General features: G+C 33.4%; 1 protein-coding gene across 2 annotated transcripts in view; it reads left to right on the forward strand.

Moving 5' to 3' along the window:
• LOC115875224 (pleckstrin homology domain-containing family G member 2-like) overlaps positions 1-27,046 on the forward strand; it is a 178,196-nt gene that overhangs the window by 96,752 nt on the left and 54,398 nt on the right. Inside the window, exon 1 of one of the 2 annotated variants that reach the window (XM_030890636.1) lies at positions 7,208-7,447. The exons of the other annotated variant lie outside the window; for it this stretch is intronic. Within the exon in view, the coding sequence (XP_030746496.1) occupies positions 7,414-7,447 (34 nt within the window). The 5' untranslated portion in view covers positions 7,208-7,413. Of the gene's footprint in view, positions 1-7,207; positions 7,448-27,046 lie in introns of those variants that run through there. 2 annotated transcript variants of the gene reach the window in all.

Consider the following 27,046-nt stretch of genomic DNA (forward strand, 5'->3'; position numbering starts at 1 on the left):
CCGTATCAAAACTGTTTTAGAAACCTGTCCAAACCCAATATGAGTTTGTTATAATGTGTATGCGCGTTGAAAAGATTCTGTTAATTGAAGAAAGCTGCTACAAAAGAAGCTGTAGATACGTTTTCTATGGAATACTTTGTTGGGTCGTTGAATATGAAACATATAACTCATTAAATAACTTTATTGTTTGGGATAATGCAACTTGAAATTTTCTTTTATACGGTAGTATAAGTTCGGTTTCTGTAACATCGGGACAAGATGTATGGTGTGGAGTACCAAAAAATGTTTTGTAATATGATTTTTAATAGATATATGAAATGCATGACATGAAGTATGTATAGTAGAACTTCGATAGGTCAGACTAGTAATGTAAAGGGTAATATTACCGCGGTAATTTTGGTAATATTAAGTACTATCACCGCCCTAGACTGACTCATTGGAAATATTGCCTTTTCCCGCTCTACTTTTTTCCTTTTTTTGATGAAAACAAGATGGGTCTGCTTTATTTCGTGCCCAGAAAGCTTTTCGGATACTAAACACTCATTAAAATCATTAAAAAGTTTAGCAGTTTCTGCCTACCTAGCTTTCTGCCTACCTTTTACCAAATCTAAGCGGCGAAAATTTAACTGAAACTGAAAATGTTGGGCCGTTTGGGACCATTTTTTCGGCCAAAGCTGGCTTACCACGGTGTTACAATTTTTTCCCTTAAAAACTACTCCCCAAAAAGTACACAATACGCCTGAAAAGTCCCTCGACGAAATAAGCCGTAGGTGGTTTCAACAAATATAACATTTACTAAACTAAATGTTATATTTAATTAAAGCAGTCCTTCCTCCATTGTTTTTACCAAGAGTGATCTAAAACATCAGATATAAATCTCCTAGTGTGTATCTTACTCTTTAATCCGTCTTTCCTCGCTTTTTTAACAGCAGTCGGTTTTCCGTTTTAACTGACATTCAAAACCGACAGGTAAAACTATATGTGTAGACTGGCCTTAAGGGAAATACTATTATGCAGGTGCAGTCAAGGGTTAACCACGTGCCCTTGAACAAAAACATAAAATCAGCTGTCACAAATTATTTAGGGCAAAAGAACATCTTTACTATTATATTCATACAATAGTCCGTATAACATCTGCAAAATCAAAACACCACCTTTCAGCAACATCTGTTTTCTGTCAAAACTACCCTTTTTCAGACGCACCCCACGCACCCTTTGTACCATAATACCACCCTCATTTTTCTCTACCTAGATCTCCACTAAAACCTCCAGTTGAACCCATATTGTTATACAGGGTGAGTCTTAAGTAAGTGCAAATATTTCTAGATTGCATATGAGTGGCTCATATGCAATCAGTCACTCAAAATTTATCGTTTTTTCGTAAAATTTTTATTTGGACTTATTTAAAAAACAGACAAAAGGATAATATGCAGGGTGTTTCAAAACAAATGCGAAAAACTTCAGGGGGTGATTCCTTGTTCAAAATAAAGGGTAGTTTGCTTCATAAACGTTGGGTCAAAAGTCAACCATTAGGGAGATATCGCGGTACAAAGATGGCGGAAAAATAATGTTTTTATTTTTTATCTTGAAGACGAAAAGAGATAGACTAATAACATTTTATGGAAGCATTACTGTTATGAAAACACACTTTCTGGTAATTTTTTCACTTTTTTAAAATGAGTGGAAGGGGTTGAAATAAACTACCCCTATCATTCTTGTTAACGAAATTTAAAGAAAAATCTCATCAAACACATGCAAAAAAACTAATTTGGATAGTTTAGTTTGTTTAGAAACTTTTTTATCTCTTGTATTTTTTTGATAAAACTCACCGATTTGAAATTAAAAAATAAAATGTAAAACATTACATGTCAGGACAAAAAACATTTTCTGATAAAGAATCTAGTGGGCTGCTGTAATTTTTTAGGAAAAAATCTAGTCGGCCGCTGTTACTTTTTAGGATGTTCCTAATATTATTTTATTTGACATTACTCTACTGCAATACGTTATTATCTAGATGATTATTATTATCGTTATTATCACTAGATTCTTAATCTAAAAATGTTTTTGTCCTGACATGTAATGCTTTACATTTTATTTTTTAATTTCAAATCGGTGAGTTTTATCAAAAAAACACAAGAGATAAAAAAGTTTCTAAACAAACTAAACTATCCAAATTATTTTTTTTGCATGTTTTTGATAAGATTTTTCTTTAAATTTCGTTAACAAGAATGATAGGGGTAGTTTATTTCAACCCCTTCCACTCATTTTAAAAAAGTGAAAAAATTACCAGAAAGTGTGTTTTCATAACAGTAATGCGTCCATAAAATTTCATTAGTCTATGTCTTTTTGTTTTCAAGATAAAAAATAAAAACATTATTTTTCCGCCATCTTTGTACCGCGATATCTCCCTAATGGTTGACTTTTGACCCAACGTTTATAAAGCAAACTACCCTTTATTTTGAACAAGGAATCACCCCCTAAAGTTTTTCGCATTTGTTTTGAAACACCTTGTATACAGTGTGGTCCGAACTGTAGGTATTCCGAAAACTTTGGCAGCATATTCTGCAGATAAAAATAAATAAAAATGTTTGTATAAATGTATGTCCTGAAATGCTTAGTTTCGAAGATACAGGGTGTAGAGATTTCATTTTTATTTCGATTTTTTCCAAATAATTTATGAAGTAACGTGAATATTTGGATGAAAATTGGTGTCTGGGAGTATGGGCACAAAATATACACCATACAGAAGCGACAAAGAGATTTGCTTCAAAATTTTTAGGAGGGGATAATGCTGGTTAACTGTCAAACGTGACGTCACAGAATTATACACCAAAAAAAAATTCACGACCGCAGGTATAATTATTTCTAGATATTATGCATAAAAGACTAAAAAATATATTTCATAATTATTTATTTATTTTTAATTCTAAAGAAAAATACTGATTTAAATCCCTCTAGTTTTTAAAAACTAAATAAACCTGCCTTTCATCGTTTTCTATTAAAATCTAACAATTTTCTTTCAGTGTGAAATGCTGTTCAAGGCGCACGGATGTCAAACGTGACGTCACGCAATTAGTTCCCATTTGACCAATGCTATTCAAAGCTCTTTGTCGCTTCTGTATGGTGTATATTCTGTGGTATGGGTATGTACTTACATATTGCGTTTTAACTATTTTGAAGAGTAATAACTTTTCGTCTGTACCTGTATAAAACTACTAGGTGAAAAATTATGCATTTCCGTGATTTTCTACGTAAAAAATGTCTCTTGGTAAAAATCGCTATGAGCAACCTTTCTGCAGATATTGAGAATGGAAATAGTCAAAAATGCTGCTGAAGTTTCCGGAATACAGTTCGGACCACCCTGTATATTTCTATGATCAAAATCCACGGTTCCTGAAAATATTTGCACCCTTTCAAGACTCGCCCTGTATGACAAAACGAGCGACACCGTAGATTGGGACTCCTGCAGCTTGTATATTATTAATCCTCCAAGGTTCCTTCACCCACCCACACTATCTCGATAGATTCGCTGCATTGCGCTGTTGTCAAGTGTTGCCAGTGTACTCTTGGCGCCACGATGCCGCTGCTTCGCTGCCTTGTGGCGACCGTCGAGACTGGACTTCTTCAGAGCCAGGGTTGGCCATTTGTAGTTCTTCAATTTTCGACGCCCTATTTTAATGTTATCAGGTCTTATAAGAATACGGTTGGGGTTGGGATCTTTGGTGTTAAACAGCAATATAAAACAATAAATCACCCACAGTATACACCAAAATACCTTTCACCGCTAACGTACAGTCTGCCATAATTTTATTTTCATATTTTAAAATTTACTGGATAGTCACTGAAAACAGTTATTTATGGTACTGGTGTGTTATCTTACATATAAGTCACGCTAGGAAATGTTTAGCTAATTTTCTCAAGTGACGTATATTTTATAACACGCGAGTGCTATACAAAATTTTATCCAACAGCAGAACTGTTTCATGTTCAACCTCTAAAGAATGATCGATTTAAAAGGATCTACCAGTTCTACTTTCATTGTTGCGAATTAATAAATTATCGGGGTGCGTTTATGTTACTATGCAATAAACATGTGCGTTTTTTTTTGTAAATATTAAATAGCACTGACATTAAGAGGTCATAAAATAGTGAATTATCAACCAGCAAGTCAGATTTTAAAGAAAAAAGATTCAGGAAGATCTTCCGCAAGAAATTATTAACCAGTCAGAGGCGGTAAATCTATACTAATACAGGATGGCCCATCGAAAACGTTCCGCAAGGCATAACGGCTAGGGTAATTTTTTTTTCAGAAAATTCAAAAACACGTCAATTTTGTTTGTGAGGGGGACAACTTTTGCCCCAAAAATTATTGCAAAATCTTCAACCCTCTAAGCAGGGGTGTCATCCCCCGATTTTTTTCAAATGGGAAGGGGGTCAAGGGGTACCGCAATGAAAAGGGCCTTCTATTCTCTATACTTTCCTGCTTCGTTTTTGAAGATCGGTCGAGTCGTTGGGAAAATATGAAGGATTGAAATTTGAAAAGTTTTTTAAACATTTATCAGAGTAAATGATAAGGATAAATCCCTTTGACCAATTTGCTGTTTTTTCTTATTATTTCTAGATGTTTGCAATCGGGTTTCGCAGATATTCAATGAACGCCATCCTGACAAACACCTTTATGGCAAAATTGTTCGCCAGTTAGTAGCAAAATTTCGCGAAACTTTTTTTTGGTTCCGTTATGAATAAAAAGAGGCAGAGGGAAAATCCTGTAGTAAATGAAGCTATATCGTATTCGTATTGGGCCAAGTTGCCATGGACAGTATTCTGAGTACAAGAAAATTAGCCAATAAGACCGGCGGGAATCGTACAAGTTTCCAAAGGATATTAAAAAAACACAAGTTCCACCCGTACAAAATTCAGTTGGTACAAGAACTCAACGAAGACGCGATTTTGATCGTTGCTTGCAATTTTGTGAAGCTATGACTGAACGAGTGGCGAATGATAATAATTTATTTATTTAATTATATTTATTATTTTCCTATTTAATGTGTGTTTTTCGGATAAGTGTACTTTCTTTTTGAACGGTGTAGTTAATCGGCACAACTGTCGGTACTGGGCTGAGGCCAACCCCAGGGTTTTTCACGAGGTGCGCACACAAAACCCTCAGAAATTGAACGTGTGGGCTGGTATTTTTGGAAATTCTATTGTAAGTCAGTTTAACGATATTGACAGAGTACCTAAACCGACGAGTAGCGACAGTCCCGTTTTCAATTTTTTTTGCGGCTGCGCGAAATAAGTAGGTTATCTGTCATACGAAGAAGCGAAGTTGCCACTGTTGCCATTTATCAAATATCTCTATATACTTTATTTCAAGTATACCTCAGGTAACGAATTGTTTTTTTAATTATTTATTACCAGTAAGATATTTTATACACTCAAATTTAGAAATAAGGATAAAACAAAACAAAAAAGATATGTATAAAACTTTATAATTAATTCCACTTCAAATTGTGAGCAGTGTATACCATGTTTATAGGACCACTTCATAAGTTGAGCAGTTAAATACGTAGTCTATCTGTCAAACACGTCAAAAGAGAGAGAAAGAAAATTTGGTCCCACCACATCAAAAGAGCCGACGGTTTCTGTCGCTACTCGGCGATCTACGTACTCTGATATTGAGAAGAACTTCAACGTACAAGTCACAGAACAGCTATCTAGCAACTACCGCACCTGATCGTTCAACCTTTTGACAAGTGAATAAATGAGTAAACATCTAGAAATAATAAGAAAAAACAGCAAATTGGTCGAATTTATCCTTAATTATCATTTACTCTGATAAATGCTTAAATAAACTTTTCAAATTTCAATCCTTCATATTTTCTCAATGACGATGACGCGACCGGGGAAATATAGAGAATAGAAAGCTCTTTTCATTGCCGTACCACTTGACCCCCCTTTCCATTTGAAAAAAGTCGGGGGATGACACCCCCGCTTAGAGGGTTGAATATTTTGCAATCATTTTTGGGGCAAAAGTTGTCTCCCTCACAAACAAAATGAACGTGCTTTTGGATTTTTTCAAAAAATAGATACCCTGGCCGTTATGCCTTGCGTTTTCGATGGGCCACCCTGTATATAAAATCCTTAAGTGACTGACTCACTGATTAATCACGATCTTGTTCAAACCACTCACTCAACGTAAGAAGCTCAATTTTAGCATACAGGTTGATTCTAGGGTGTGTAGAGTGTAGAGGTCCGATAAGAAGGGATTTTTCGAAATTCGAATTCTAAGGGGGTGAAACCACCCCTCAAATATTAGAAAATTTTTTATTTAAAAACCGTTGTTTTACATATTTTAAGATTTTTTAAAAATTTATACAGGGTGTTTCATAAAATATGACTATTGAGTAATCACGATTCTGCTGAAACTGCTTGACGTTTAAAGCTGATTTTTGGCAAACGGATTGACTGTGGGGTGTAGAGGTTCGATAAGGAGCGGTTTCTCAAATCTCAAATTCCAAGAGGGTGAAAACACCCCTCAAATATTACAATATTTGTTATTTAAAAAACGGTTAGTCTTTCGGGAAAACGCTTGGACACGCATAATTTATTTTCTTTTTTTACATATTTTGAAATTTTTTAAAAAATCATACAAGGTGTTCCAAAAAGTTGGGTAATTGATTATCCACGATTCTGCTTAAACTGCTTGACGTAAAAAACCTATTTTTGGCAAACGGATTTTTCGAAAGTCAAATTCCAACGAGATGAAACTACCCCTCAAATATTACCAAGATATGTATATAATAATATCCCCATATTGTTTTTTATCATGCTGACATAAATGTGAGAAAATTTTATCCAGTTTGTATGTTAATGGATTTGGAATTCTTTCTTGCTTTGCTTTATCATCACCATTACAAATGATTAATTCGACGCGAACGAAGTCGGGGGTACACGCTAGTTACTTACATTTTTTTCTTCTATTTTCACCGCTAGTCTGCCGCAATAAAGCGTGAAGCCGGAAGCCGGTGCACTATGGACGTACCTTTAGTCGAAAACCTAGCAAAATTAATTTACTACAGTAATAAATTCCGTAATTTTTTAATTTACTGCGCGCCCGAACCCAACCCTGGAGACAGCCCGGCGGCCTCTTCACACAGCGTCGCCGTAGTTTTTCGAAACAATCACCGCGAAGTACCAAGTACGACCCGCGCTGGTGCTTAGTCCGCTCCTCAGTCACAATCGCGCTGTTACGTTGGTCTCGCGACTCTACATATTTACACGTAATTTATATGTAATAGTACGCACTCGACGGATAGTAGTACCAGTCTAATATATTTTTCGCGTATTTTAGTGACTTTAAAGCTATTTTTGTGAAGTTTTTCTCAAGTGTCATGGTGAAAATATAGTACTAGGATGCACGGTACCAAGGGTTGTTACGATCCTCAAGGTAAAAAATGCTAAATTAGTATCATATGACTGTTTATAATTCCGGTGCGTGGAGGTACGAACAAAGTGGGAGGCGGTACTCGCTCAATGGAATTCGTTGTTGGCTTGATTTTATGGTACTGCCTCCGCTTAACGTGTTTAAGATGTTGTTTGGTTCGGATTACAAGTGTTTTACATGCAAGCACTGCTTTGGGACGATGTGATATAATGGGAAAAGCTATTAAAACTTAATAAACACATCTATCAAAAATAGTACCTAGATAAAATTGTGCTTTAACAGAAAGGGTAGATTAAAATTAAATGATACTTGAACAGCGAGGATAGGTTAAAAAAAATTATTTTATTTTTTAAAAGTCATTTTCAAAAGCCTTTGAAAATGTGTAAAAAATAACCAAAAACTTGTCATTTTATCGGCTTTTTTCCACACAGATAGTCGTGGAAATTTGCGATTTTCCTCACCGATTTTGTTAAAACGGTTGCGTACAAGACATAGTGTATAAAAGACGTAGAATAAGAAAATACAGGCCATTATAGTCTTACAAGAACAGTAATATATGTAGGAAACATTTTAATCGTCATCAAAAATTGCTCAAAACAAGGGTCTCAAAATGGTTTACCAATGTTCTTAAAAATAAACAAAACACATTATTTTTATTTGCCATTTCAAATGCTGTAACTTCGTCAGTAAGCATTTTAGGGCAATATGCTCATAGGAGCTTTTTGTCTTATTTTTATTTTTTTGAGACCCTGTATATTCTCAATATAACTTGTCCAAGTTTCCCGATTACCTAAACTAACTCAAAAATAGGTCAAGATTTTTAAATATCTATTTTTTTTTGTCTGTCCTGGTTTGTCTGAATTGCTGTTGATAATAACTTCATTAATTTTTTACATTAAACTATGAATGGATTGGCTAATAATTCTACCTTATTCCAATTCATTGTGCACTATTATCAGGTGATTCATGCTAATCTAGGAATTTGTCATCAAAATACCACTTAACTCATTTAAAATCAGTTTTCAATGGCCTGTTAATACTATTTGTAATACAGTCTATTTTAAAAATATATTTTTTGAACTTATTAATCATTAATTATCCAGTAAAATTGTACCGCCGTATAGAGAGCGAAAAAAAATTACGGGCAAGCTGATTTTTTCAGAGTTTGTCAGCGAGTGTCTGCTGAGTGTAAAATTAACAAAATCGGAAATTTTCCCCTTGCGGTTTTTGAGCAATAGGGGTGTTTTTTTTTAAAACTGTACTACAACAAAATAATTAGACGCAAATTGTACATAAGAACATTCTCTATAAGTTCGCCTAATGCATTTTTTTGTAAGACAAGCAACTTTTCTTCATGAATTTTTTTGTAGCTTGATTATTTTTGGAGATAGCGTCCAGTTCATGAACAAATTAGGGTAGTTTTCAATGTTAGTCTTTTTTCAGCAAATTCTCCCTAGGAAACTCGTTCAAAATAAGAGTACATATACCTTTGTCTTATGAACTTTTTTTGTAACTTGAGTTTTATAACTGAGCGAACAAGTGTTGGTAGCTTTAAATGTCTTTTTTACAAATAAAAAAAAATCATAATATTCATTCACTTGATGAATTCCAAGATTCGTTTTGGGGAAATAAATACATGTCATAGGGAAGTTTGCATGTAATTTTAATATGAACACGTTTAAGTTGGTAAATTTGTAGAACTAAACAAAAATTATGAAACTATCCTAATTTGTTCATGAACTGGACGCTATCTCGAAAAATAATCAAGCTACAAAAAAAATCATGAGGAAAAGTTGCTTGTCCATTTATTATGAACAACTTTCATACGGGTCAATTTGCTGTAAATCAAACTTTTTGAAAACCACCCCAAAGGGCTCATGAAACGGCCGCTAAGTCCGGAAATAATAAAACACCCCTATTGCTCAAAAACCGCAAGGGGAAAATTTCCGATTTTGTTTATTTTACACTCAGAAGACAGTCGCTGACAAACTCTGAAAAAATCAACTTGCCCGTAATTTTTTTTCAAATGACAATTTGCCGATAGACGTTGCGTTCACTACAGCGCATCATATCTGTTTTCAACATCTGTTCTGCGCATCACAAATTCGTCCTGTATTTCAGGAACTAACGAGGCTAGGACAAACATATATGTAGCATATTTAGTTTCATAAAACTGTAGCAAAGTAATTGGAAAATCGCATCATTGTATCTCTACTCATAAACGAGAAATCCCATAAAACACACGAAAATGGGATACTCTCTACAGATGTGATGCGCAGTAGGGAACGCAGTAGTCTACCGGCAGCCAGACGGCCCGCACTTTGGTCAGGAGAGCATAGCAAAAGATATATTAAAGAACCAGCTTTCTTAAAATTCTCGTTTTCCCGACGTTGCTAGCTCTTGTACTATTATATTTTTTATTAAGGTTAGATTAAATTTGTCAAAAAAGTGTCAAAACGTCCGTTGTCGTACGATCTTTCTCCGTTGACGGGCTGAAGTAAAAAATTTACGGATGAAAAATGGCGCGAAAACGTTATGTTATGTAAAATCAAGCTTTAGATGTAAAATTAATAGGGGAGCCAATATTTTGACAGTTAAAAATTTGCATGGGATTTTCCGATGGATTTCCTATGTTTCCAACGACCATGCACCACCCGGTATATTCGTTGTTCGTGATACATATTCTCTTTTCTTCTAACTCTTGGTAGCGTTTTTTTTAAACATTATCACTGCGAACGGCAGCTTTTCGTTGGTAGAGCAGTCGTGGATAAGGTATTTCACTGGAAAAAAACTAATTAACAATAATAACTCGAAATTATAAATATTGGGCGCCAGACATGTACAGAGAAAGAAAACACAGTTGTATATTACTTAAAACTAATGACTATATTTATTCATGATGTTCTTAGATGGTACATGATATTGTAGAGTTCTAATAAATATATAGTGGTTATATGTCAGAGAAAGTGGTGGTAAGAGTCGTACTAAATATCAATGAAAACAACTACGATAAAATACAAGACATGTAAAGTTTAAGAGAATATATGAAATGTAGCATTACTTTAATTAATTTGATATATTCCATATGATGCTAAATCGAAGATGTTGCAACCTGTAGATTCTAGAATCTATGTTTGGTTATTCATCTGTTAAAATAGCGATAATAATATCTATAAAAGTAATACCATTACAAGATGTAATGCAATGAAACCTAAGATCTAAATTATATTTAGTATTAATTATTATATTAAATATTAAATCGACATGAATGTTCTTAACAATCTAACCACTAAACATAGTCTGTACGATATTATTTAAGATGTACGTTATTGTTTAAGACTGTAAATGTTTTAAATGTTAAATGTAAAACTAGAACTTAAATCTACACTTAGCTGTTCTTTATGTAATCTTGCTTTAAACAGTAACAGCGTGAGGTGGTCTCGCATCTCTGTACTCAGCCATCCAACACAACCAAAGGGGCCAGAATGAGGACACCATGAATTGATACGCCGTAACTAACTAGCTTATAGCTGGGAACGAAGCAGCATGGGACTCAAGCTACATCCACGCTGTGGCACTTATATGTAAGAAAAAATCATTCTTACTGGGGACACTCGTCCACAGGACATCCGTACATAAGATAATGTTCGTAGATAAAACACTACCCGTACCTTGGACCCTAAAAATATGAAACTCTTGTTTAGAACCAAACAAGGTCTAATAAACAAAATAAACCTACCTCGAAATACTTCCGAGGGCTCAATAAATAATGTGACATTCTGGAGGACAAAAGAAAAGGGACGCCAACGTGCCAGCAAAATACAAATAGAAGTTGGGACATCCGTAACTCTACCCTAAAAATATTCAATAATAATATCGAATCTATAAAAGGTAATAACTCATCTTTACCTGTAGCCTCGAAATAGCAGCTGATTCAGATTATACAGCAAGATTTAAATAATCACCATTTCTAAACAAACTGGGACTAATGGCGTCTGACAGGCCAAACGGTCAAACCAAAAGTGCCGTTAAATCACAGAGAGTTGACAGAAGCGATGTTGACAGCGCGCGCCTCCACAGAATAGTGAAACGATAGCAGGGTTGGCGACTAGGGAACGTAAAAATTACGCCAAGCGTACCAACAAAATGATCAGGCCTGAACGAGAGGGAATCCGGTGACGATAGGCCAGACATCATATATTATATGTAAAAAAGACATGTAACGAACTAAAAACGTTACATCTTTAGGACTGTTAGTGATTATGTTAATGCTCTTTAGACTTTTGTTGTTGAAACACTTATTGAAGATATTCACCAAAGTTGCTGTGCATAACTTTGGAGATATTGGGTTCTTTTGTTTGAGTTGAGAGACCCTCAGTATACAGTAAGAACAAAGCGGCTAGAAAATACCTACCAATCAAAATATCCTAATATATTTTCAATTAAAGATGCACAAAATAACTAACTGTGATATTTTTACAATGTTACAAAGTTAGTTGTACAAATTGTAGTTTAAAAGTAGTAAAAAATAAAAAATTATCGGCAGGTGAAGTGAAAAATCACGATCACTGGTATAACTGTGAATTCGTGAATTCACGTTTTAGCCAAAATCTAGTTTCAATACAAGACAAAAGCAAAGTTTTTGGTGAAAAATATTGTATGTCTCTTTTTTAATTGTTTATTCACAAAAAATCCCAAAGCTTTGTAGAAAATAATTATATTATAGGCTAAAATTAAGGTACTAAAAAATCAGTTCAGTTTAGTTTAACCGTATATTAACAACACGCAACCTCATTAATGTGTATGTGACTCAACAAAAACTAGGAAAAGCATACTTTGTCACCAAGTTTACACAAAAGAGGCTATTTGCCAATAAAATTCCGATAAACTGTTTTTCACATAAAGGAAAATACGTAGCAATACGTTTTTCTTTCAGTCAATTCTTTTGTCTCATTTTTTCCTAAAACATTGTGTATCAAAAAGGTGAAAAAATAACTAAAGCAAATATTATGAAATCACTGAAAGAAGTTTATATGTATATAATCAAAAACCTTTCTACCCGAAGGTGTAAGGTATACTAGATTAAATAGATTCACTTAATTGCTACACTATACACAAATTGTTTCCATTTATTTTTGCCTCTTGCTAAACTTTTGGGTTCTGTTAATGTTAGTCCTTTATCCTGCACTATCTTCTCTATTGGTCATTCCATGTTTTAGTTGGTCTTCCACTTGGTCCCTTTCTCTGCATTTTAGCTTTCCATCACGCGTCTTTTACTGGTATGTCATTGTTCATTCTAATCAAATGTCCATACCACCTAAGCTGACAATGCCCAATTTTATTCAGAATCGAATGTACTTTTAGTTCCTCTCTTATAAAGCTGTTCCTTAGTCTATCTTTCCTTGTTATCCCAAGTACTCTTCTTAAAAAACTTACTCTTCTTTGTGAAAGAAGTTTAATCTATACTAAAAAAATATCAATGTCAATATCAAGTTTATACTGTTACGTTTTTCGTCGGTTCCGTGTGGATAGAAAGTCACAATTTATTTAAACACTATTTATTTAACACTAATTAACAAAAACAATAACGATAAAAGACTTATAGAACTATTTACAAACGATTTATAACTAAGAATTTATTTTGAATTTTAGCGCGTCAACTGTATATTTATAACTGCCCCCTGTAGGCCACAGCCGCCGGCTTTTATACCGACAGGTAAAGAACTCTAGAATAGTCCATAGATCGTTAGGTGCGTAGAGAAGGTTTTCGAATGTTCTCGTATGTACTAGTCCATTCCATTGGGACTCGATTCTTCTCGAACGAATGAATCATTACGGTGTCTATTCTTTAATGCGATGTTAAGGTCATCTGAGGGCGGGACATATAGTTAGGTTAGGTCGAGTCCACACGGGTCCGTAACAATACTATAAACTGATTGCAGCATGACGAAAAGTCAGACGGCCTGCAATCAAAACTAATGCGCTGGCAAATTGCACCTTCATAGGAAGCAGAGCCATAGAGCTGCCACAGTGAGGGAGGCAGCTCATCATTACCATACCATACCAACAATACTATACCAAAGAGTAGATAAGACAAGAGACGACAGTGAACAAAGAAGTCGAATTTCGCGAGAGAGACGCAGATATATTAAAATTTAAAGGTCCCATGGGTCCCATCAAGTCCCATTTTCTCTGTTGCCAAGTATATTTCTTTGAAAAATAAACAAGATTTTCTGAAAATAAATTAATAATATAAGAAGAATATAAGTAACATATGTTAATACGGAAATGTAAATTTTTAGTTTAGGTTGGTTTAGGTTCTTTTTTCGTAATGTACTGATATCAAAGAAACAGAATGACTAAGTTGATCGATTTCAAAGATAAACGATAAAATCTGACAACGGCGTATTTTATTTATTCTAACCTATGATTTTAGGACGCTAATCAGCTGTGCTAATCAGGCTTAAACATAAACAAATCTGATTAGTTGTTTTCTTGCATTTTTGCCTTTTTAAAGTGTGTGTTTCAGAGTTTTTCGATATATTATCGTTTTGAGAGTTTTTAAGGTTTAATTTTAGTATCGTTTTTGTTGCTTACTAATTTGTAATTATTGTTAAATATGAATACTGAACAGGACACGAGTAGCAGGAAAAGACGAGATGGTGGCAATGTGTGTGCTTATAAAGACTGCAAAAATAGGTCTTATACTTCGACAAACATAATATTTCACTCGTTTCCAAAGGATCCAAAGTTTCAAAAGTATTTTTATAGAAATATACTATATAATTATGTTATTAAACTAAATGTAATCCATAGATCGAAGATATGGTTAGAAGCTTGTAATATATTTTTACAAAAAAAATTGAGCAACTCTATTTTTTTGTACATAAATTCCACATTGTGATATTGTAGAATGGAGGGGAGTTAATCACCGCGACCTTATAGATCTATTGTGTGTTCATTGTAATATTACACTTGTTCAAGTCCATATGTAAAAAAAATACACGTAAATAAAACACTTCTTACAAATCGACTTGGTCACTTTATCTTGTTTACCAACGATATACAAAATATTGCTTTTATTATCTTTATTCCCTGACAAATATGTTTCTAATTATAATTTATTTTATATAATATTTAGAAAACTCATTTTTTTTCGTTTCTATTTATTTCTTTACCCATACAGTAACTATTTATAAGCTATACAGGCAAGTTTTAATAATAGTTTATTTCAAATTTCCCGCGAAAAGGTTACGAAAATTTAAAGGGACAAGCGAGACGAGGTCACTCTCCCCACCACTCAAACATGAAAGGTACCGCGCGAACTGTCGTCTCTTGTCTTATCTACTCTTTGACTATACCAAGAAAAATTTCAAAACTGTATATTTACGAAATTCTCTCATTAATAATAATTAAAAATTGTTTATATTATTATATATCTCTTAGTAATCGCACTACTAATGATTATGTTGATTCATGACTCCTTATCAAATGAAACCTCTATTAATATCCAAACAATGTGAGTTTGTTATGTGGATACTGTATGAATATACCACTTGTTACGAAAAAAACTGTGTTGCATACTATACAGTTGCATATTTCGTGCATTATGTCATAGAAACAGTCGCATAATAAAAAAAATGCATACTATGTAGATAAGATTCCTAGAAATATTTTCCTATTTTATTCTCTAATTTTGTTTCCTGTAATGTAGACATTGTCTCTTTCATGTCTCTTTTGATTCAATGTAATTCTATTTTGTATATCATTATCATTATTTTCAGTTTTTTTGTTTTTTGTTTTTTGTTTCTTTGTGTCTACTGTTGGCAATGCGAGCCCAAGTTATCTCTGCTGATTTCCTAATATCATGGTTCCATCTCAGGTTCGGTCTTCTTCTAAGTGCACGGCCACACAGAAAGCGTTTTTTTTTGCGTGAAGCGTCTTTTGCGTCTAAAACAAAATAACAGGATTATATGTATAGGAGTGGCCCCACCAAAAGCGTCTAGCGTTCGGCGTGTCTCGCAAAAAACGCAAATGAAAACAAATCAATTTGTTTTCTGTAGCGTCTTTAGCGTTTTCTATGAGACCCCGTTATAGGCGGACGTAATATTTAACTATGCAATAAAAATTAAATTAAATAGTATGCATTTTTTTCATTTTAGGATATTATCTAAAAATATTTTTATAGAGAACATCTACTGTTTAGGAAGATTCTATTAAATTCAAAAATTTGAAGGAAATGTTTGAAAAAATGTATTTTGAAATGTTGAAAAAGTAATAAATTAAAGGAATATTTTCTTACGCGTAAAAAATAGTTTTTACGTGTAACAAATAGTTTTACACATGTAAAAAATATTTTTTTTGGGTAAAAAGTTTTTTTACCAGAAACAATAAATTTTTGACGCGAAAAAGAATACTTTTTTACGAGTAACAAATAGTTTTTTACACGCAATTTTTTTTGCGTAAAAAAGTTTTTTTACCAGATACATTAAGTTTTTGACGCGTAAAGAAATAGTTTTTTACGTGTAACAAATAGTTTTTACACGTAAAAAATTATTTTTTTCTGCGTTAAAAAGTTTTTTTACCAGAAACAATACGTTTTTGACGCGTAAAAAATAGTTTTTTACGTGTAACAAATAGTTTATTAAACGTAAAAAATATTTGTTTTGTAAAATTTTTTTTTACCACAAACAATAAGTTTTTGACGCGAAAAAAATAGTTTTTTACGTGTAACAAACTAAATTTTTACACGTAACAACTAATTTTATACGCGTAAAAAATAGTTTTCTACCAGTAACAAATAGTTTTATACGCGTAAAAAATAGTTTTTTACGTATAACAGTTTTATTCGTGTAAAATAATAAAAATAGTCACGGCCTTGAATGTTTACTCCCACTGCGCGTAAAGAAGTTTCACTCCAAAATGTTTCATAAATCATGTCCTAAAATTGCATTAGCAACTAGAAATATTTATATACTATTCTATTATATAATTATAATTATTTATTATATTATACTATAATTATAACAAGTACTAACCACAACACTACCACAACATAACAACACTACAACACTAACCACAACACTACAACATAAAAAACTATACGCATATAAACTAAAATTCGTAAAATAAATGGCAAATAGCAGTAGATTGTGTTTGTCTCCGAATATATTCCCCGGCCCGTCCACAATTCAATCTCAGCATCTTTTATCTTCGTCTCTTCAACGCTAACGGCGCCGATCTCGCCTATCTCTTTCTCACAGGATTGATTGTTGGACGGGCCGGGAATCCACGAGCTTGCGACGCGCGACGTTACTAAATGACATCTTGATAGAAATTGCAGATTACATTTTACTACAATCTTTGAGGAATTATTACTTGATTTGCAGTTCGTGATCATAAATACCTAGTTCCATATTAAAATCTACAAAACTATGAACTGCTTCTGCAATTTTTATCTACCAAAAATAGTAAATATCGCTACAACTTGTATTTGGCCCAAATACTACTACAGTTTGCAACAAAGGATCTTATAAAATTGTAGCATTATTCACAACATTTTTTTGTGTAAGTAAAGTATTTTGGTGTATTGTGTGTGGTGATTTAGTGTTATATTTTACCATTATACAAATAATTAAACAAAATAATTATTTTAGAAAACAAATTCAATTTAAAGAACCAAATGAACAATTTAAATGTAATTATACAGAAAATTAATGTCAATTTGTGCGTAAACTAGAATTTACGTTCGGTTTACAGTCCATGTTCGAGAAATAGCATCTTTAATAGCTGTATTATTCAATTAAGCATTACAAGTGCTCCTTATTACCACATCGAACCAGTTCTAATAATAACTTCATATCTTTAAGAAAAAAACTTGCTAAAATAATAATTAAAATCATTTATTAATTTTCGTCGATAAAATATGTTAAACAACTAATCCCATTGTTTCTAATTTTACAGGAGAGCAAAAAAACATTACAAAAAATATGTAAATCAATTTTATTTTTTCCTGTCGTTACTTTTTAGAAAATCAAAAAACTAATTGCACATTCTCGTAGCCACTTTGTTAGAGCTATCTAACAGTATTTTTAGATTTTCAAATTAGCTGATAATTTGTGAGATACGAAGGCGAACTTTTTTTTTAAATACGGTCCTGCATTTTTTATTGCATGCTTTAAAAGTACTCGGTCTCCTGAGTATAATGATATGCCACACTGTATACTTTTTTTGTTTTGGGTACCTTAACAACAACAAAACTATTTAATTATTATTTAAAATAATTTCATTATACTGCTCTACCATTTCTAATCCATCTTTGATTTTCCGTATTCAATGTTTTATCCCACATAATTGTTAAGTTTGAAGGATTATCAATATTGTAACGATGAATGGATTAAATCTTTAAAAAAAACAGAGCCGAACTTGAAATTAGTTTAAATAAATTGTGTTCAAATGTCCGAAACAAAAAAAATATAAAGTGTGGCACATTATTGTACTCAGGAGTAGCGATGGGAACTATCGAATGAATTAGACTATCGAATGGTTAATGAATGAATGATTTCAACTATCGAATGGTTTTATTCGAATAGAATCATTCATTCATTTGTATACTAAAGCATATGTGACAACCTCGCCGTGCGACTAAATGGTTATCGTTGAGCCACGACTATCGAATGCTTTTGATAAATGAAATTTAATATTCGTTTGATTTTTTGTATGTGTTGCGCATTATTAGTTCTTCCAAATTTTTATAACTTCTGCTGTATAAATACTGTGCTATTTTTATGGTTATTAAAATAGTTAAAAATAAATGAAAAAAATTTGTGTGGTTATCCGTAGTCCGGATTCTTCAATTATTTAATTTTATATGGTATATGGTCTATTTTTTAATGGGAAATTTTGAGAAGTAGCAATTTTTAAGAGAGATGAGATGAACTTACAATTAATTTTAAAAATACATATTTGTATTTTAGATGTTTTAATAATATGAATTAGTTGAACTTAATAATCATATTTAAGTAATGTGGTTGTATAATCATATTTAAGTAAATGGTTATCGAACTCAAACTATGGGGTGAGAAAATTAAAATGAAAGTTTTACACGTGCCAATTTAAAAAAAAAAGTTAACGATGTTTATATTTTGTTTATGCTAATTCTTTTACATGTAGTTTTTTGCGAAGAAAAAATATTTCATTTATTTTTTAAAGTAAATGCCAGTAAAAGTAAATATAATTTTTAAATAGTAATATAAAGCACCTAATATAAATAATTTTGATTTCTAATTTTTTATTTATATTTTCCTTACATTACACTGCATGCTTAGAAAATTAATAAATGTTTATATTTCATGATTTTAAAATTTGTTGTTAATATAACAAATTAGTTCTGTAATTATTATTATTTAATAAACCACCGTTGCCAAAAAATTTAGAGACTATATTATTTTTAAATAGGATCTAATATAAATAATTTTGACATCTAATTTGTTGTTTATATTTTGCTACTACTTAAAAGAAAATATTTATATTAAATGATTTTAAATTTTGTTGTTAATAGGTATAACAAATTATTATTGTTATTATTATTTATTAAACCAGTCTTTGCTAAAAAACATTAAAAATAATTTTCCTACATCCAAAATAACAAGTATTATTGCAGTGTAACAACAGAATATTAATAAAAAAAATGCAGAATAGATAGTATGTCTTTATATTCCCTAATTAACTAAAGCCAAACAATAATATTCTTTGCTAATATCAACTAATACCAAAATATGGCAACAGCGCCTTTCATAATGTATTTTCTGTGTAAATACTAGCACCTCAATAAAAAAATAATGTGTCCTTATCTATATCTGACTCCGCAAAAAATCAAAGATGCCGGCTCTTTCATAGCATTGCCGAAACCTTACGTCGCCGGAAGCGACAACTAAAATTCAGTTAATATTTTATTATAATCGATCCTGATGAATAAATGAATTTCATAAATGAATGAATTTTATAAATGAATGGTTTTTGCTGCCGAATTACTAGAATACAATATTTCAAGGCAGATGACGGATCTATTCGATAATTTTTATTCGAATAGTTTTCAACCAATGTTTTATTACTAACTATCGAATTATTCGAATGAATTGCAACTATCGAATGTTTCGATAGTATTCATTCGATAGTTCCCACTACTACTCAGGAGTTCTTTCAAAACATGAAATAAAAAATGCAGGTCCGTATTTAAAAAAATTAAGTAGGCCTCTGTATCTCACAAATTATCAGCTAATTTGAAAATCTAAAAATACTGTCAGATAGCCCTAATAAAGTGGCCATGAGAATGTGCAATTAGTTTTTTGATTTTCTAAAAAGTAACGACAGGAAAAAATAAAATTAATTTTCAAACAAAATCCGTTTTTTCCAAAAAAACTCAGCAATCTTTGAAATTTTTAAAACTTTTTTGATGGCATCTTGGTGAACATCCCAAAGTGCAACTTTGCCCCAATTTAACCATGTTCGTATCTCTTACGGTTTCCGAGATACCAATTGTATTGTATTGTATTGTATTGTACCTGGTGATCCTAGTAAAAGGACACAAAGAGGAGGACATCTCCTCAAAAATACAGGAAATCCTAGATGCAATTCACGGCTGGTGCACACTGGAACAATTAAGTGTAAACCCACAGAAAACCGTGATCATACCATTCACCAGAAGAAGGAAAACAGACAAACTGAAACCGCCCATTCTTCTTGGTGAGACAATTCCGTTTGCGGAGGAAGTTAAGTATCTAGGATTAAACCTGGACAAAAAACTTAGCTGGACCTCTCATCTGGAAAAAACATCAAAAAAGGCTTGCTATGCTCTATGGGCATGCCGCCGAATTTGTGGTAGAAACTGGGGATTAAACCCCAAAAATATGTACTGGCTATACGTGACGGCCATCAGACCTATTATCACGTATGGCGCAGTTGCCTGGTGGCAGAAAGCCAACCAAACAACGGCAAGAATAAATTGTCGAAACTACAACGACAAGCATGCTTAGCGGTGACTGGTGCCTTCCATTCCACGCCGTCAAAGGCTATGGAAACCCTACTCGATCTACCTCCTCTTCAAATTCTTTTGGAAAGAGAGGCGAGATGGGCTACATATAGGTTTCTAAATATAGAACGAGGAAGCCAAGGAACAATTATGTTCATACAAAACCGCTAATAGAAGAACTACAGTCGGATGAGATTATGGGAATGATCTCGGATCTTACACCACCAGTCCAACTCTTGACGCGCACCTACAACGTCCTGTTTCCGAATAGGGACGAATGGGATAAGCCGGGAAACGGCTTATTACATGCGGAAATGTGTTGGTACACGGACGGATCCAAAAACGAAAAAGGATCTAGCGCAGGAATTTACTGCAGCAGTCCAAAGACTGAGATCTACCACAGTCTTGGAAAACACATCACGATCTTTCAAGCTGAGCTATATGCTATTGAAACCTGTGTGCAACTGCTGGTAGAACAACAATACACCGGGAAAACAATATGCATATTTTCGGATAGTCAAGCTGCGCTGAAAGCACTTGAGGCAACGAAAAGCACGTCTATGACGATTCTTCATTGTAAGAAACTACTCATATACTGGGAGATAGGAAATTCAAAAAAGTGTCGCTAATATGGATACTGACATGTCGGCCTAGAGGGAAATGAACGTGCCGGATTCCCCTCCCCAAAATTGCGCAGGCTCGCCATTTCAGCCCAGAACCGCACACCCTTAGCGTTCCTAAAATCTCGCAAGAGACAGGCTCCTTGTGAATGGGTTAGGTGAGGACATTCCGAGACTGAATGACAGTCCCGGAATGGAGCATGCCAAGAAAATCCTAGCAGGGGCTTATCCAAACATAGAACAGGAGAACTCCTAAAGCCGGTAGGAATGGAACGCGTGTGCTCACTGCAGTGTACACGGGCCACTGCCGGCCAGAGATCTCACCTACAGAGGACGGATCGGTGGAAGACGAATGTGCCGACTCTGTATGGAAGATGATGAAACAATGAAGCACGTTATGTACCAGAGCCCCGCTGGGAGCAGGACCAGGTTTGAGATGTTTGGCAAACCCATGCTAGACCTATCAGACCTAGGAGACATATCGCCCTCAGACATAACGGCCTATATTAAGAGGCTGGGTCTTGAGGATGAACTTTGACGCTCTTGTAAATTAGAGCTTGTAGAAACTGAGCCACAATAGGCCCTCGCGGCCTCAGTGGAGGGTCCCCTATGGGACTCACTCTTAGTCAAATACACAAATACAATACAATACGAGATACCAATGCTCGTACCTCGAATTCGTAGCACCCTGTATACATAGTACAAACTAATACCACCGAATATTAACTGTGCTAGTACACGCCTACACCAACAAATCAAAACATAACCCAATACATGCTCCTAACTGTCAACGGATTTGCTTTTCCTTGTCCACTTTCAGTACCCAGGTACGATTTAATGGTTGTTTCCACCCACATGGCACGAAAACGGCACTGCTTCTGGTACATGGCCGAGTTATTAAAAATCAACCAGATCTAAATCTGGGGAATGCGGCGGTGGCACGTACGGGTTCCACCGTGCCGATACCGATCGTGGTAGTACTGGGAACAATTCGCGTCGTTCGACTTATAGTTGAGTAACGCGAATGCCAATTATTGAGTCACTTTTAGCCGTGACTTGCTTAAAGAGTCAATTCGTGATTGTTAAATATTTGAAGAAAAGTATAATGAATGATAAAAATATTTTTTTTATATAAAAATCTCTATATGGTGGAGATATTCACCAGGGCAGAGACAGGCTACACACATTTCGTAGTAATCCTAGATAGTTAAAAATAATATTGAATTCATTAACAAAATTAAAGATATAACATTGCATGAAGGTGAAATTTTGGTCTCCTTTGATGTATCTTCGTTGTTCCCAAGTGTTCCAATTCCACATACTTTAGGCTACTTAAAGGAATTACTGAACGCAAATGGTCTCGACAACAAAACTGTGAGTGAATATATTGAGCTTACATCGTTATGTATGAAACAAAATTGTTTTCAATTTAATAACAACTTCTTTGAACAGCGGGAAGGTACAGCAATGGGTAATCCATTGTCTCCATTTTTGGCTAATTTATTCATGAGCAGGTTTGAAGTGGTGGCTAAGAATCAGTTTGAGTATTTTACAAGAGTATGGTTTAGGTATGTGGATGATATTTTTGCTGTTTTTAACAAACATTCAGACACCATAGATAATTTTATTTCTAAGTTAAATAATCGTTTTCCTTCCATTAAATTTACACATGAAATTGACAACAACGACAGATTACCATTTCTAGATGTATTAGTTATTAGAAATACTAATAATTGCCTGGAATTTGATATCTATAGGAAAAATACCACTACACGCAGATATATTCCTAATGAATCATATCATAGTATTGAACATAAAATGGCTAGTTTAAATTTTTTAGTTCATAGATTACTTAGTTTTCCACTTTCCAACGAAAGATATGAAATAGAAAGAGATTACATTAGGAATGTAGCTGAGTGTAATGGATATTCTCCTTCACTAGTAGATAAAATAATTAGAAAACGTAGGTATAGGTTAATGATTTTTGAAAATTCGACTTTTCAAGTGGAGAAAGATACGTCAAAATTTTTTTCAATACCGTTTGTTAGACAGTTATCCCGTGGTCTAGAAGGAGTTTTTAAGAATGTCAATTATAAACTTGTGTATAGTGCTAATCTAATTATGAAATTTCTTGTAAAGATTGTAATCAAAAATATGTTGGGCAAACTAGAAGATCAATATTAACTAGATTTAAAGAACATTTAGCTCAGATAAGATATGGTAGACCTGATAAACCTTGCGTTGCCGAACATATTGTTGATAAAGAACATTGTATAGATCTTAATAACTTAAAATTACTTAAACAAGTCTCAAATTACAGGCAATTAGATGCATATGAAAGCATCAGAATTAATAATGTAAAGATAGTATGAACAGAGTCAACGGTCCAATTCCTTCAAGTTCTTTTGTTCCTACTACTCTGGCAGAAATCTAACTGTTACGCTCAGTTGGCTCTGAATCGGTTGGCTAGATGCCTTTGCCACGCCCACTGGGGCCCACTGAGCGAGTATATAAACGCTCAACTTGTAGATTGTACTTTAGTTTATAATCATCTGCTGATGATGCTAACATGGTTAGCGAAACGCGCGTCCAGTGTAAAAGTAAAAGTGTTTTGGTGTATTGTGGTGATTTAGTGTTTTTATTTTGCTGTGTAACACCAAAGGTTCCAACCCTCAACTGTAATCCTAGATCATAGCTACTTACGTGGATAAGTAAATTACTATGGAAATTGTTGCAAACATATTAACGACTTCCATTTATCTTCTTTTTTTGTTGCACACGCGGTGCTTCTACTCTATCTATCCTTGTCGAGGACCCCTATCGTCCACGCGCCAAATTTGAACATTAATTTTAAAAATTTAATTTGTAAAATGCATATATTTGAACAATAAATTGAATGTTTACTGTCACAAATATTAAATTATACAAAAAATACATTTTTTAGCCACTCCGTACGAATATCAATATTCTTAAGAAATCTAACCAGAAAGTATGAATGTGGCTTAATATTAATAAAAGAACAATTGAATACTTTAGTTGCAAAGTTGTTTTGTTTTATTGAAAAGATAATTCGGGGACCTTTATATTAGAACTTTCACACACTAAACACTTTCTAGGCATTTTTACGAGTATTCAATTACGATAAGTCAAACGAAAAAAAAAATAGAAATATAATTGCACAAACTTAAAATTAATTTCTCACTGAACACACTTGCATTCTTGGATATATGAAAAAACGTCAAAAACAAGCGTCGTTACAGGATGGAAGTAAGATTATGACAAGATTATGACAGTATGATGACAATGAAAAGTTGGTTTCCATAACAATGTATAATTTGTACTTTCTTAACCGCATAAAATTCATAAGACAAACAAATAAAAAGAGACTGGCAAATTAAATGGCAAAGAGAGGGACAACGTTCCCGTAGCGCAACTCCTTTGCGCAACTCAGAACGCAAAATTTCGTTCTATTTATGTTGATATGCGCATTGCGTCTATTGGGCCCACTATCTCATTCTAATATAACAAGAGAGAAAGAAGCAACCATATAAAACGTAATTTCTAAATAGAAATTAGAACAATCGCCTTTCGTTTTCGTCATCATGACAACCAAGATGACAACATCGTGACAATTCGTCATGTTTATTAATTTTTCTTTTGGTGATTTAACTTTTTTTTCTAAACTCTTCATTTTATTGAGTTATGAATATGGATAGGGAACAAATTCCTTTGTTCCATATAGGTATTTATATTTTGTTACTTATAATTTTCGGTTATACTATTTGTTATTTTATTTGCTGCAGGAGCCAGTATCATCTATTTTCTATATGTATTGGTGCCCCCTTTCTCTGATACATATGTTAAAGACACCCGGTAAAATAAAAGTAAGTATATAGTTATATTTATCATCTTATTAAGAAAAAAGTAGAAGTAGTAGTGTCAAAAATATTTCGAACCTCTCTTAGCATAACAAATTAATACAATTAATTTTTTTCATTTTTTGGGTAAGTAATTTATAGCTGGTTTATAGTAACCAGAAACTTTATTAATATCTGTGTTAATATACCTATTTTACTTTTGTTTTAGGATTAAAACTGGACTTGAAAATCGTTCAGGATCATGATTCTCGTAAAGTCTTCTTTGCTTGGATATTCACGGTGTTATTGCAATTAGGCAGTTTTTTCGAAAATTAGATCTTTAATGCCCTTTAAAAAATTGGCGGATCGTTTCCTGCAACAGTCAGTTCTTCTGCATGTAAAATTGGTAGGTGGGTGGAATAAACACTGTTATTTTTTGTTATTATATTATAAAAAGTTTATTTATTTTTATGTATAAATAAATATGTTTATAAAACAGTACAATTTTTGCTTTTTTTAATAATTTCCCTTATAATAGTAGTACTCTTTCGTTCTGAAAGAAACTGCAAATTTTCACTTAAACTGATTTATTCCGTACACCACGTTCCCTTTACGTGGTATAGTATATTCCCTAAATCAGTTTAAGTGAAAATTTTCAGTTTCAGAATGAAAGAATACTACTAATAAAGGCTAATTTAAATTTTCCGCCAGCCAGAATGTGCGATAATGTCTTATCTCTTTCTTTTCATATAAAGCACACATAATAAAGAAAGATAGCAATAAAGACGTACGTCCTGCCATGGTCCTGCTAATTGGTTTCAAAATTGTTATTCTGAGTTGCGCTACGGGAACGCGGTCCCACACTTTACCATGAGATTTGTCAGTCTCTTTTTACTTGTTTGTCTAGGATAAAATTGTGATTATTTCTGAAATACGTGCAACTTTTAATGCGCATGGGTGCAAAGTAAAGTCCTCGGAAAATACAAACCTATTGAACGTTTCACAAGTGCAATAAAGAAGGTTTGAAAATGGCATGTCGTGATGTTGGACACATATTTCATAATGCTAAACATATGATGTTGATTTATGCACGTAAGTACATATAATCTAGGGTAGTAGCACAGTATAAGTTCGCAGTAAAATCAAAGATTTTCTTTAATTTAAGTAAGAACAATCTTCATTGGATTGTCACGGGGTTTTCAACAGGACAGGGTCTCCTCAATGAACACCTCAGTAGATTGAAGCTAATGGACATTGAATGGGTTGAAAGCGACGACGCACTTGCGTTAATAGGCCTTGCATTGTTGATAAAAAGTTCGAAAAATGTGAAAAAGAAGCGAACAAAGTGGTGTAAAAACTGGTTATTAAAAAGAAAAACATATAGTCACGTGAATTTAATGGCTGAATTGAAATTCGAACCTGCAGATTACAAAAACTCCCAATGGATGAGATCTATATATTTCGATGAAATCTGCCAGAACTCTCTTTGAATTCGGTGGCGCCATATTATTTCCGCATGTTATATGGAAGTTCGTAACACGTGGGCAAACGGTACACTACACTTTGCCACAGAAAGCAGAGAACAACTGATGCGACCTGCGCAGGCGACTGGCGAACATGCACACACGCACAGGTTTATCGTAACCTTCTTTAAAAATTGATTTTTAATCTTGCGCCGGTCGCCTGCGCAGGTTTGTTCCAATACACGCTCCGGTCTAACTGTGCAGGTAAACCTGCACAAGCAGACCTCTCCGGTAGACCGTAACGTGTGTGGCCGGCATAAGACTGTATCATAAGTGTGAATAATTACATGTATTATGTATTAATGTCAATTATTAAACACAATAAATCTATGATCTCCCATACAAACCACAATCTACTATTTTTATTCAGTATATAGTATTGACACTATTGCAAAATTAAACACTAGTTTACCACAATATACCAAAACACTTTACTTGTAACAAATAGAGTTAAAAAAAGTATTTTGGTGTATTGTGGTGAATTAGTGTTTTATTTTGCTGTTGTAGTAGCAAATGTATTATAATTAACTATTATATCAGTGATATTGTTTTCAAAAAACCATCAACTAGTA

The sequence above is a fragment of the Sitophilus oryzae genome, unplaced genomic scaffold (assembly GCF_002938485.1).
Source record: "Sitophilus oryzae breed Bouriz unplaced genomic scaffold, Soryzae_2.0 scaffold_1356_pilon_pilon, whole genome shotgun sequence".
Classification (NCBI taxonomy): domain Eukaryota; kingdom Metazoa; phylum Arthropoda; class Insecta; order Coleoptera; family Curculionidae; genus Sitophilus; species Sitophilus oryzae.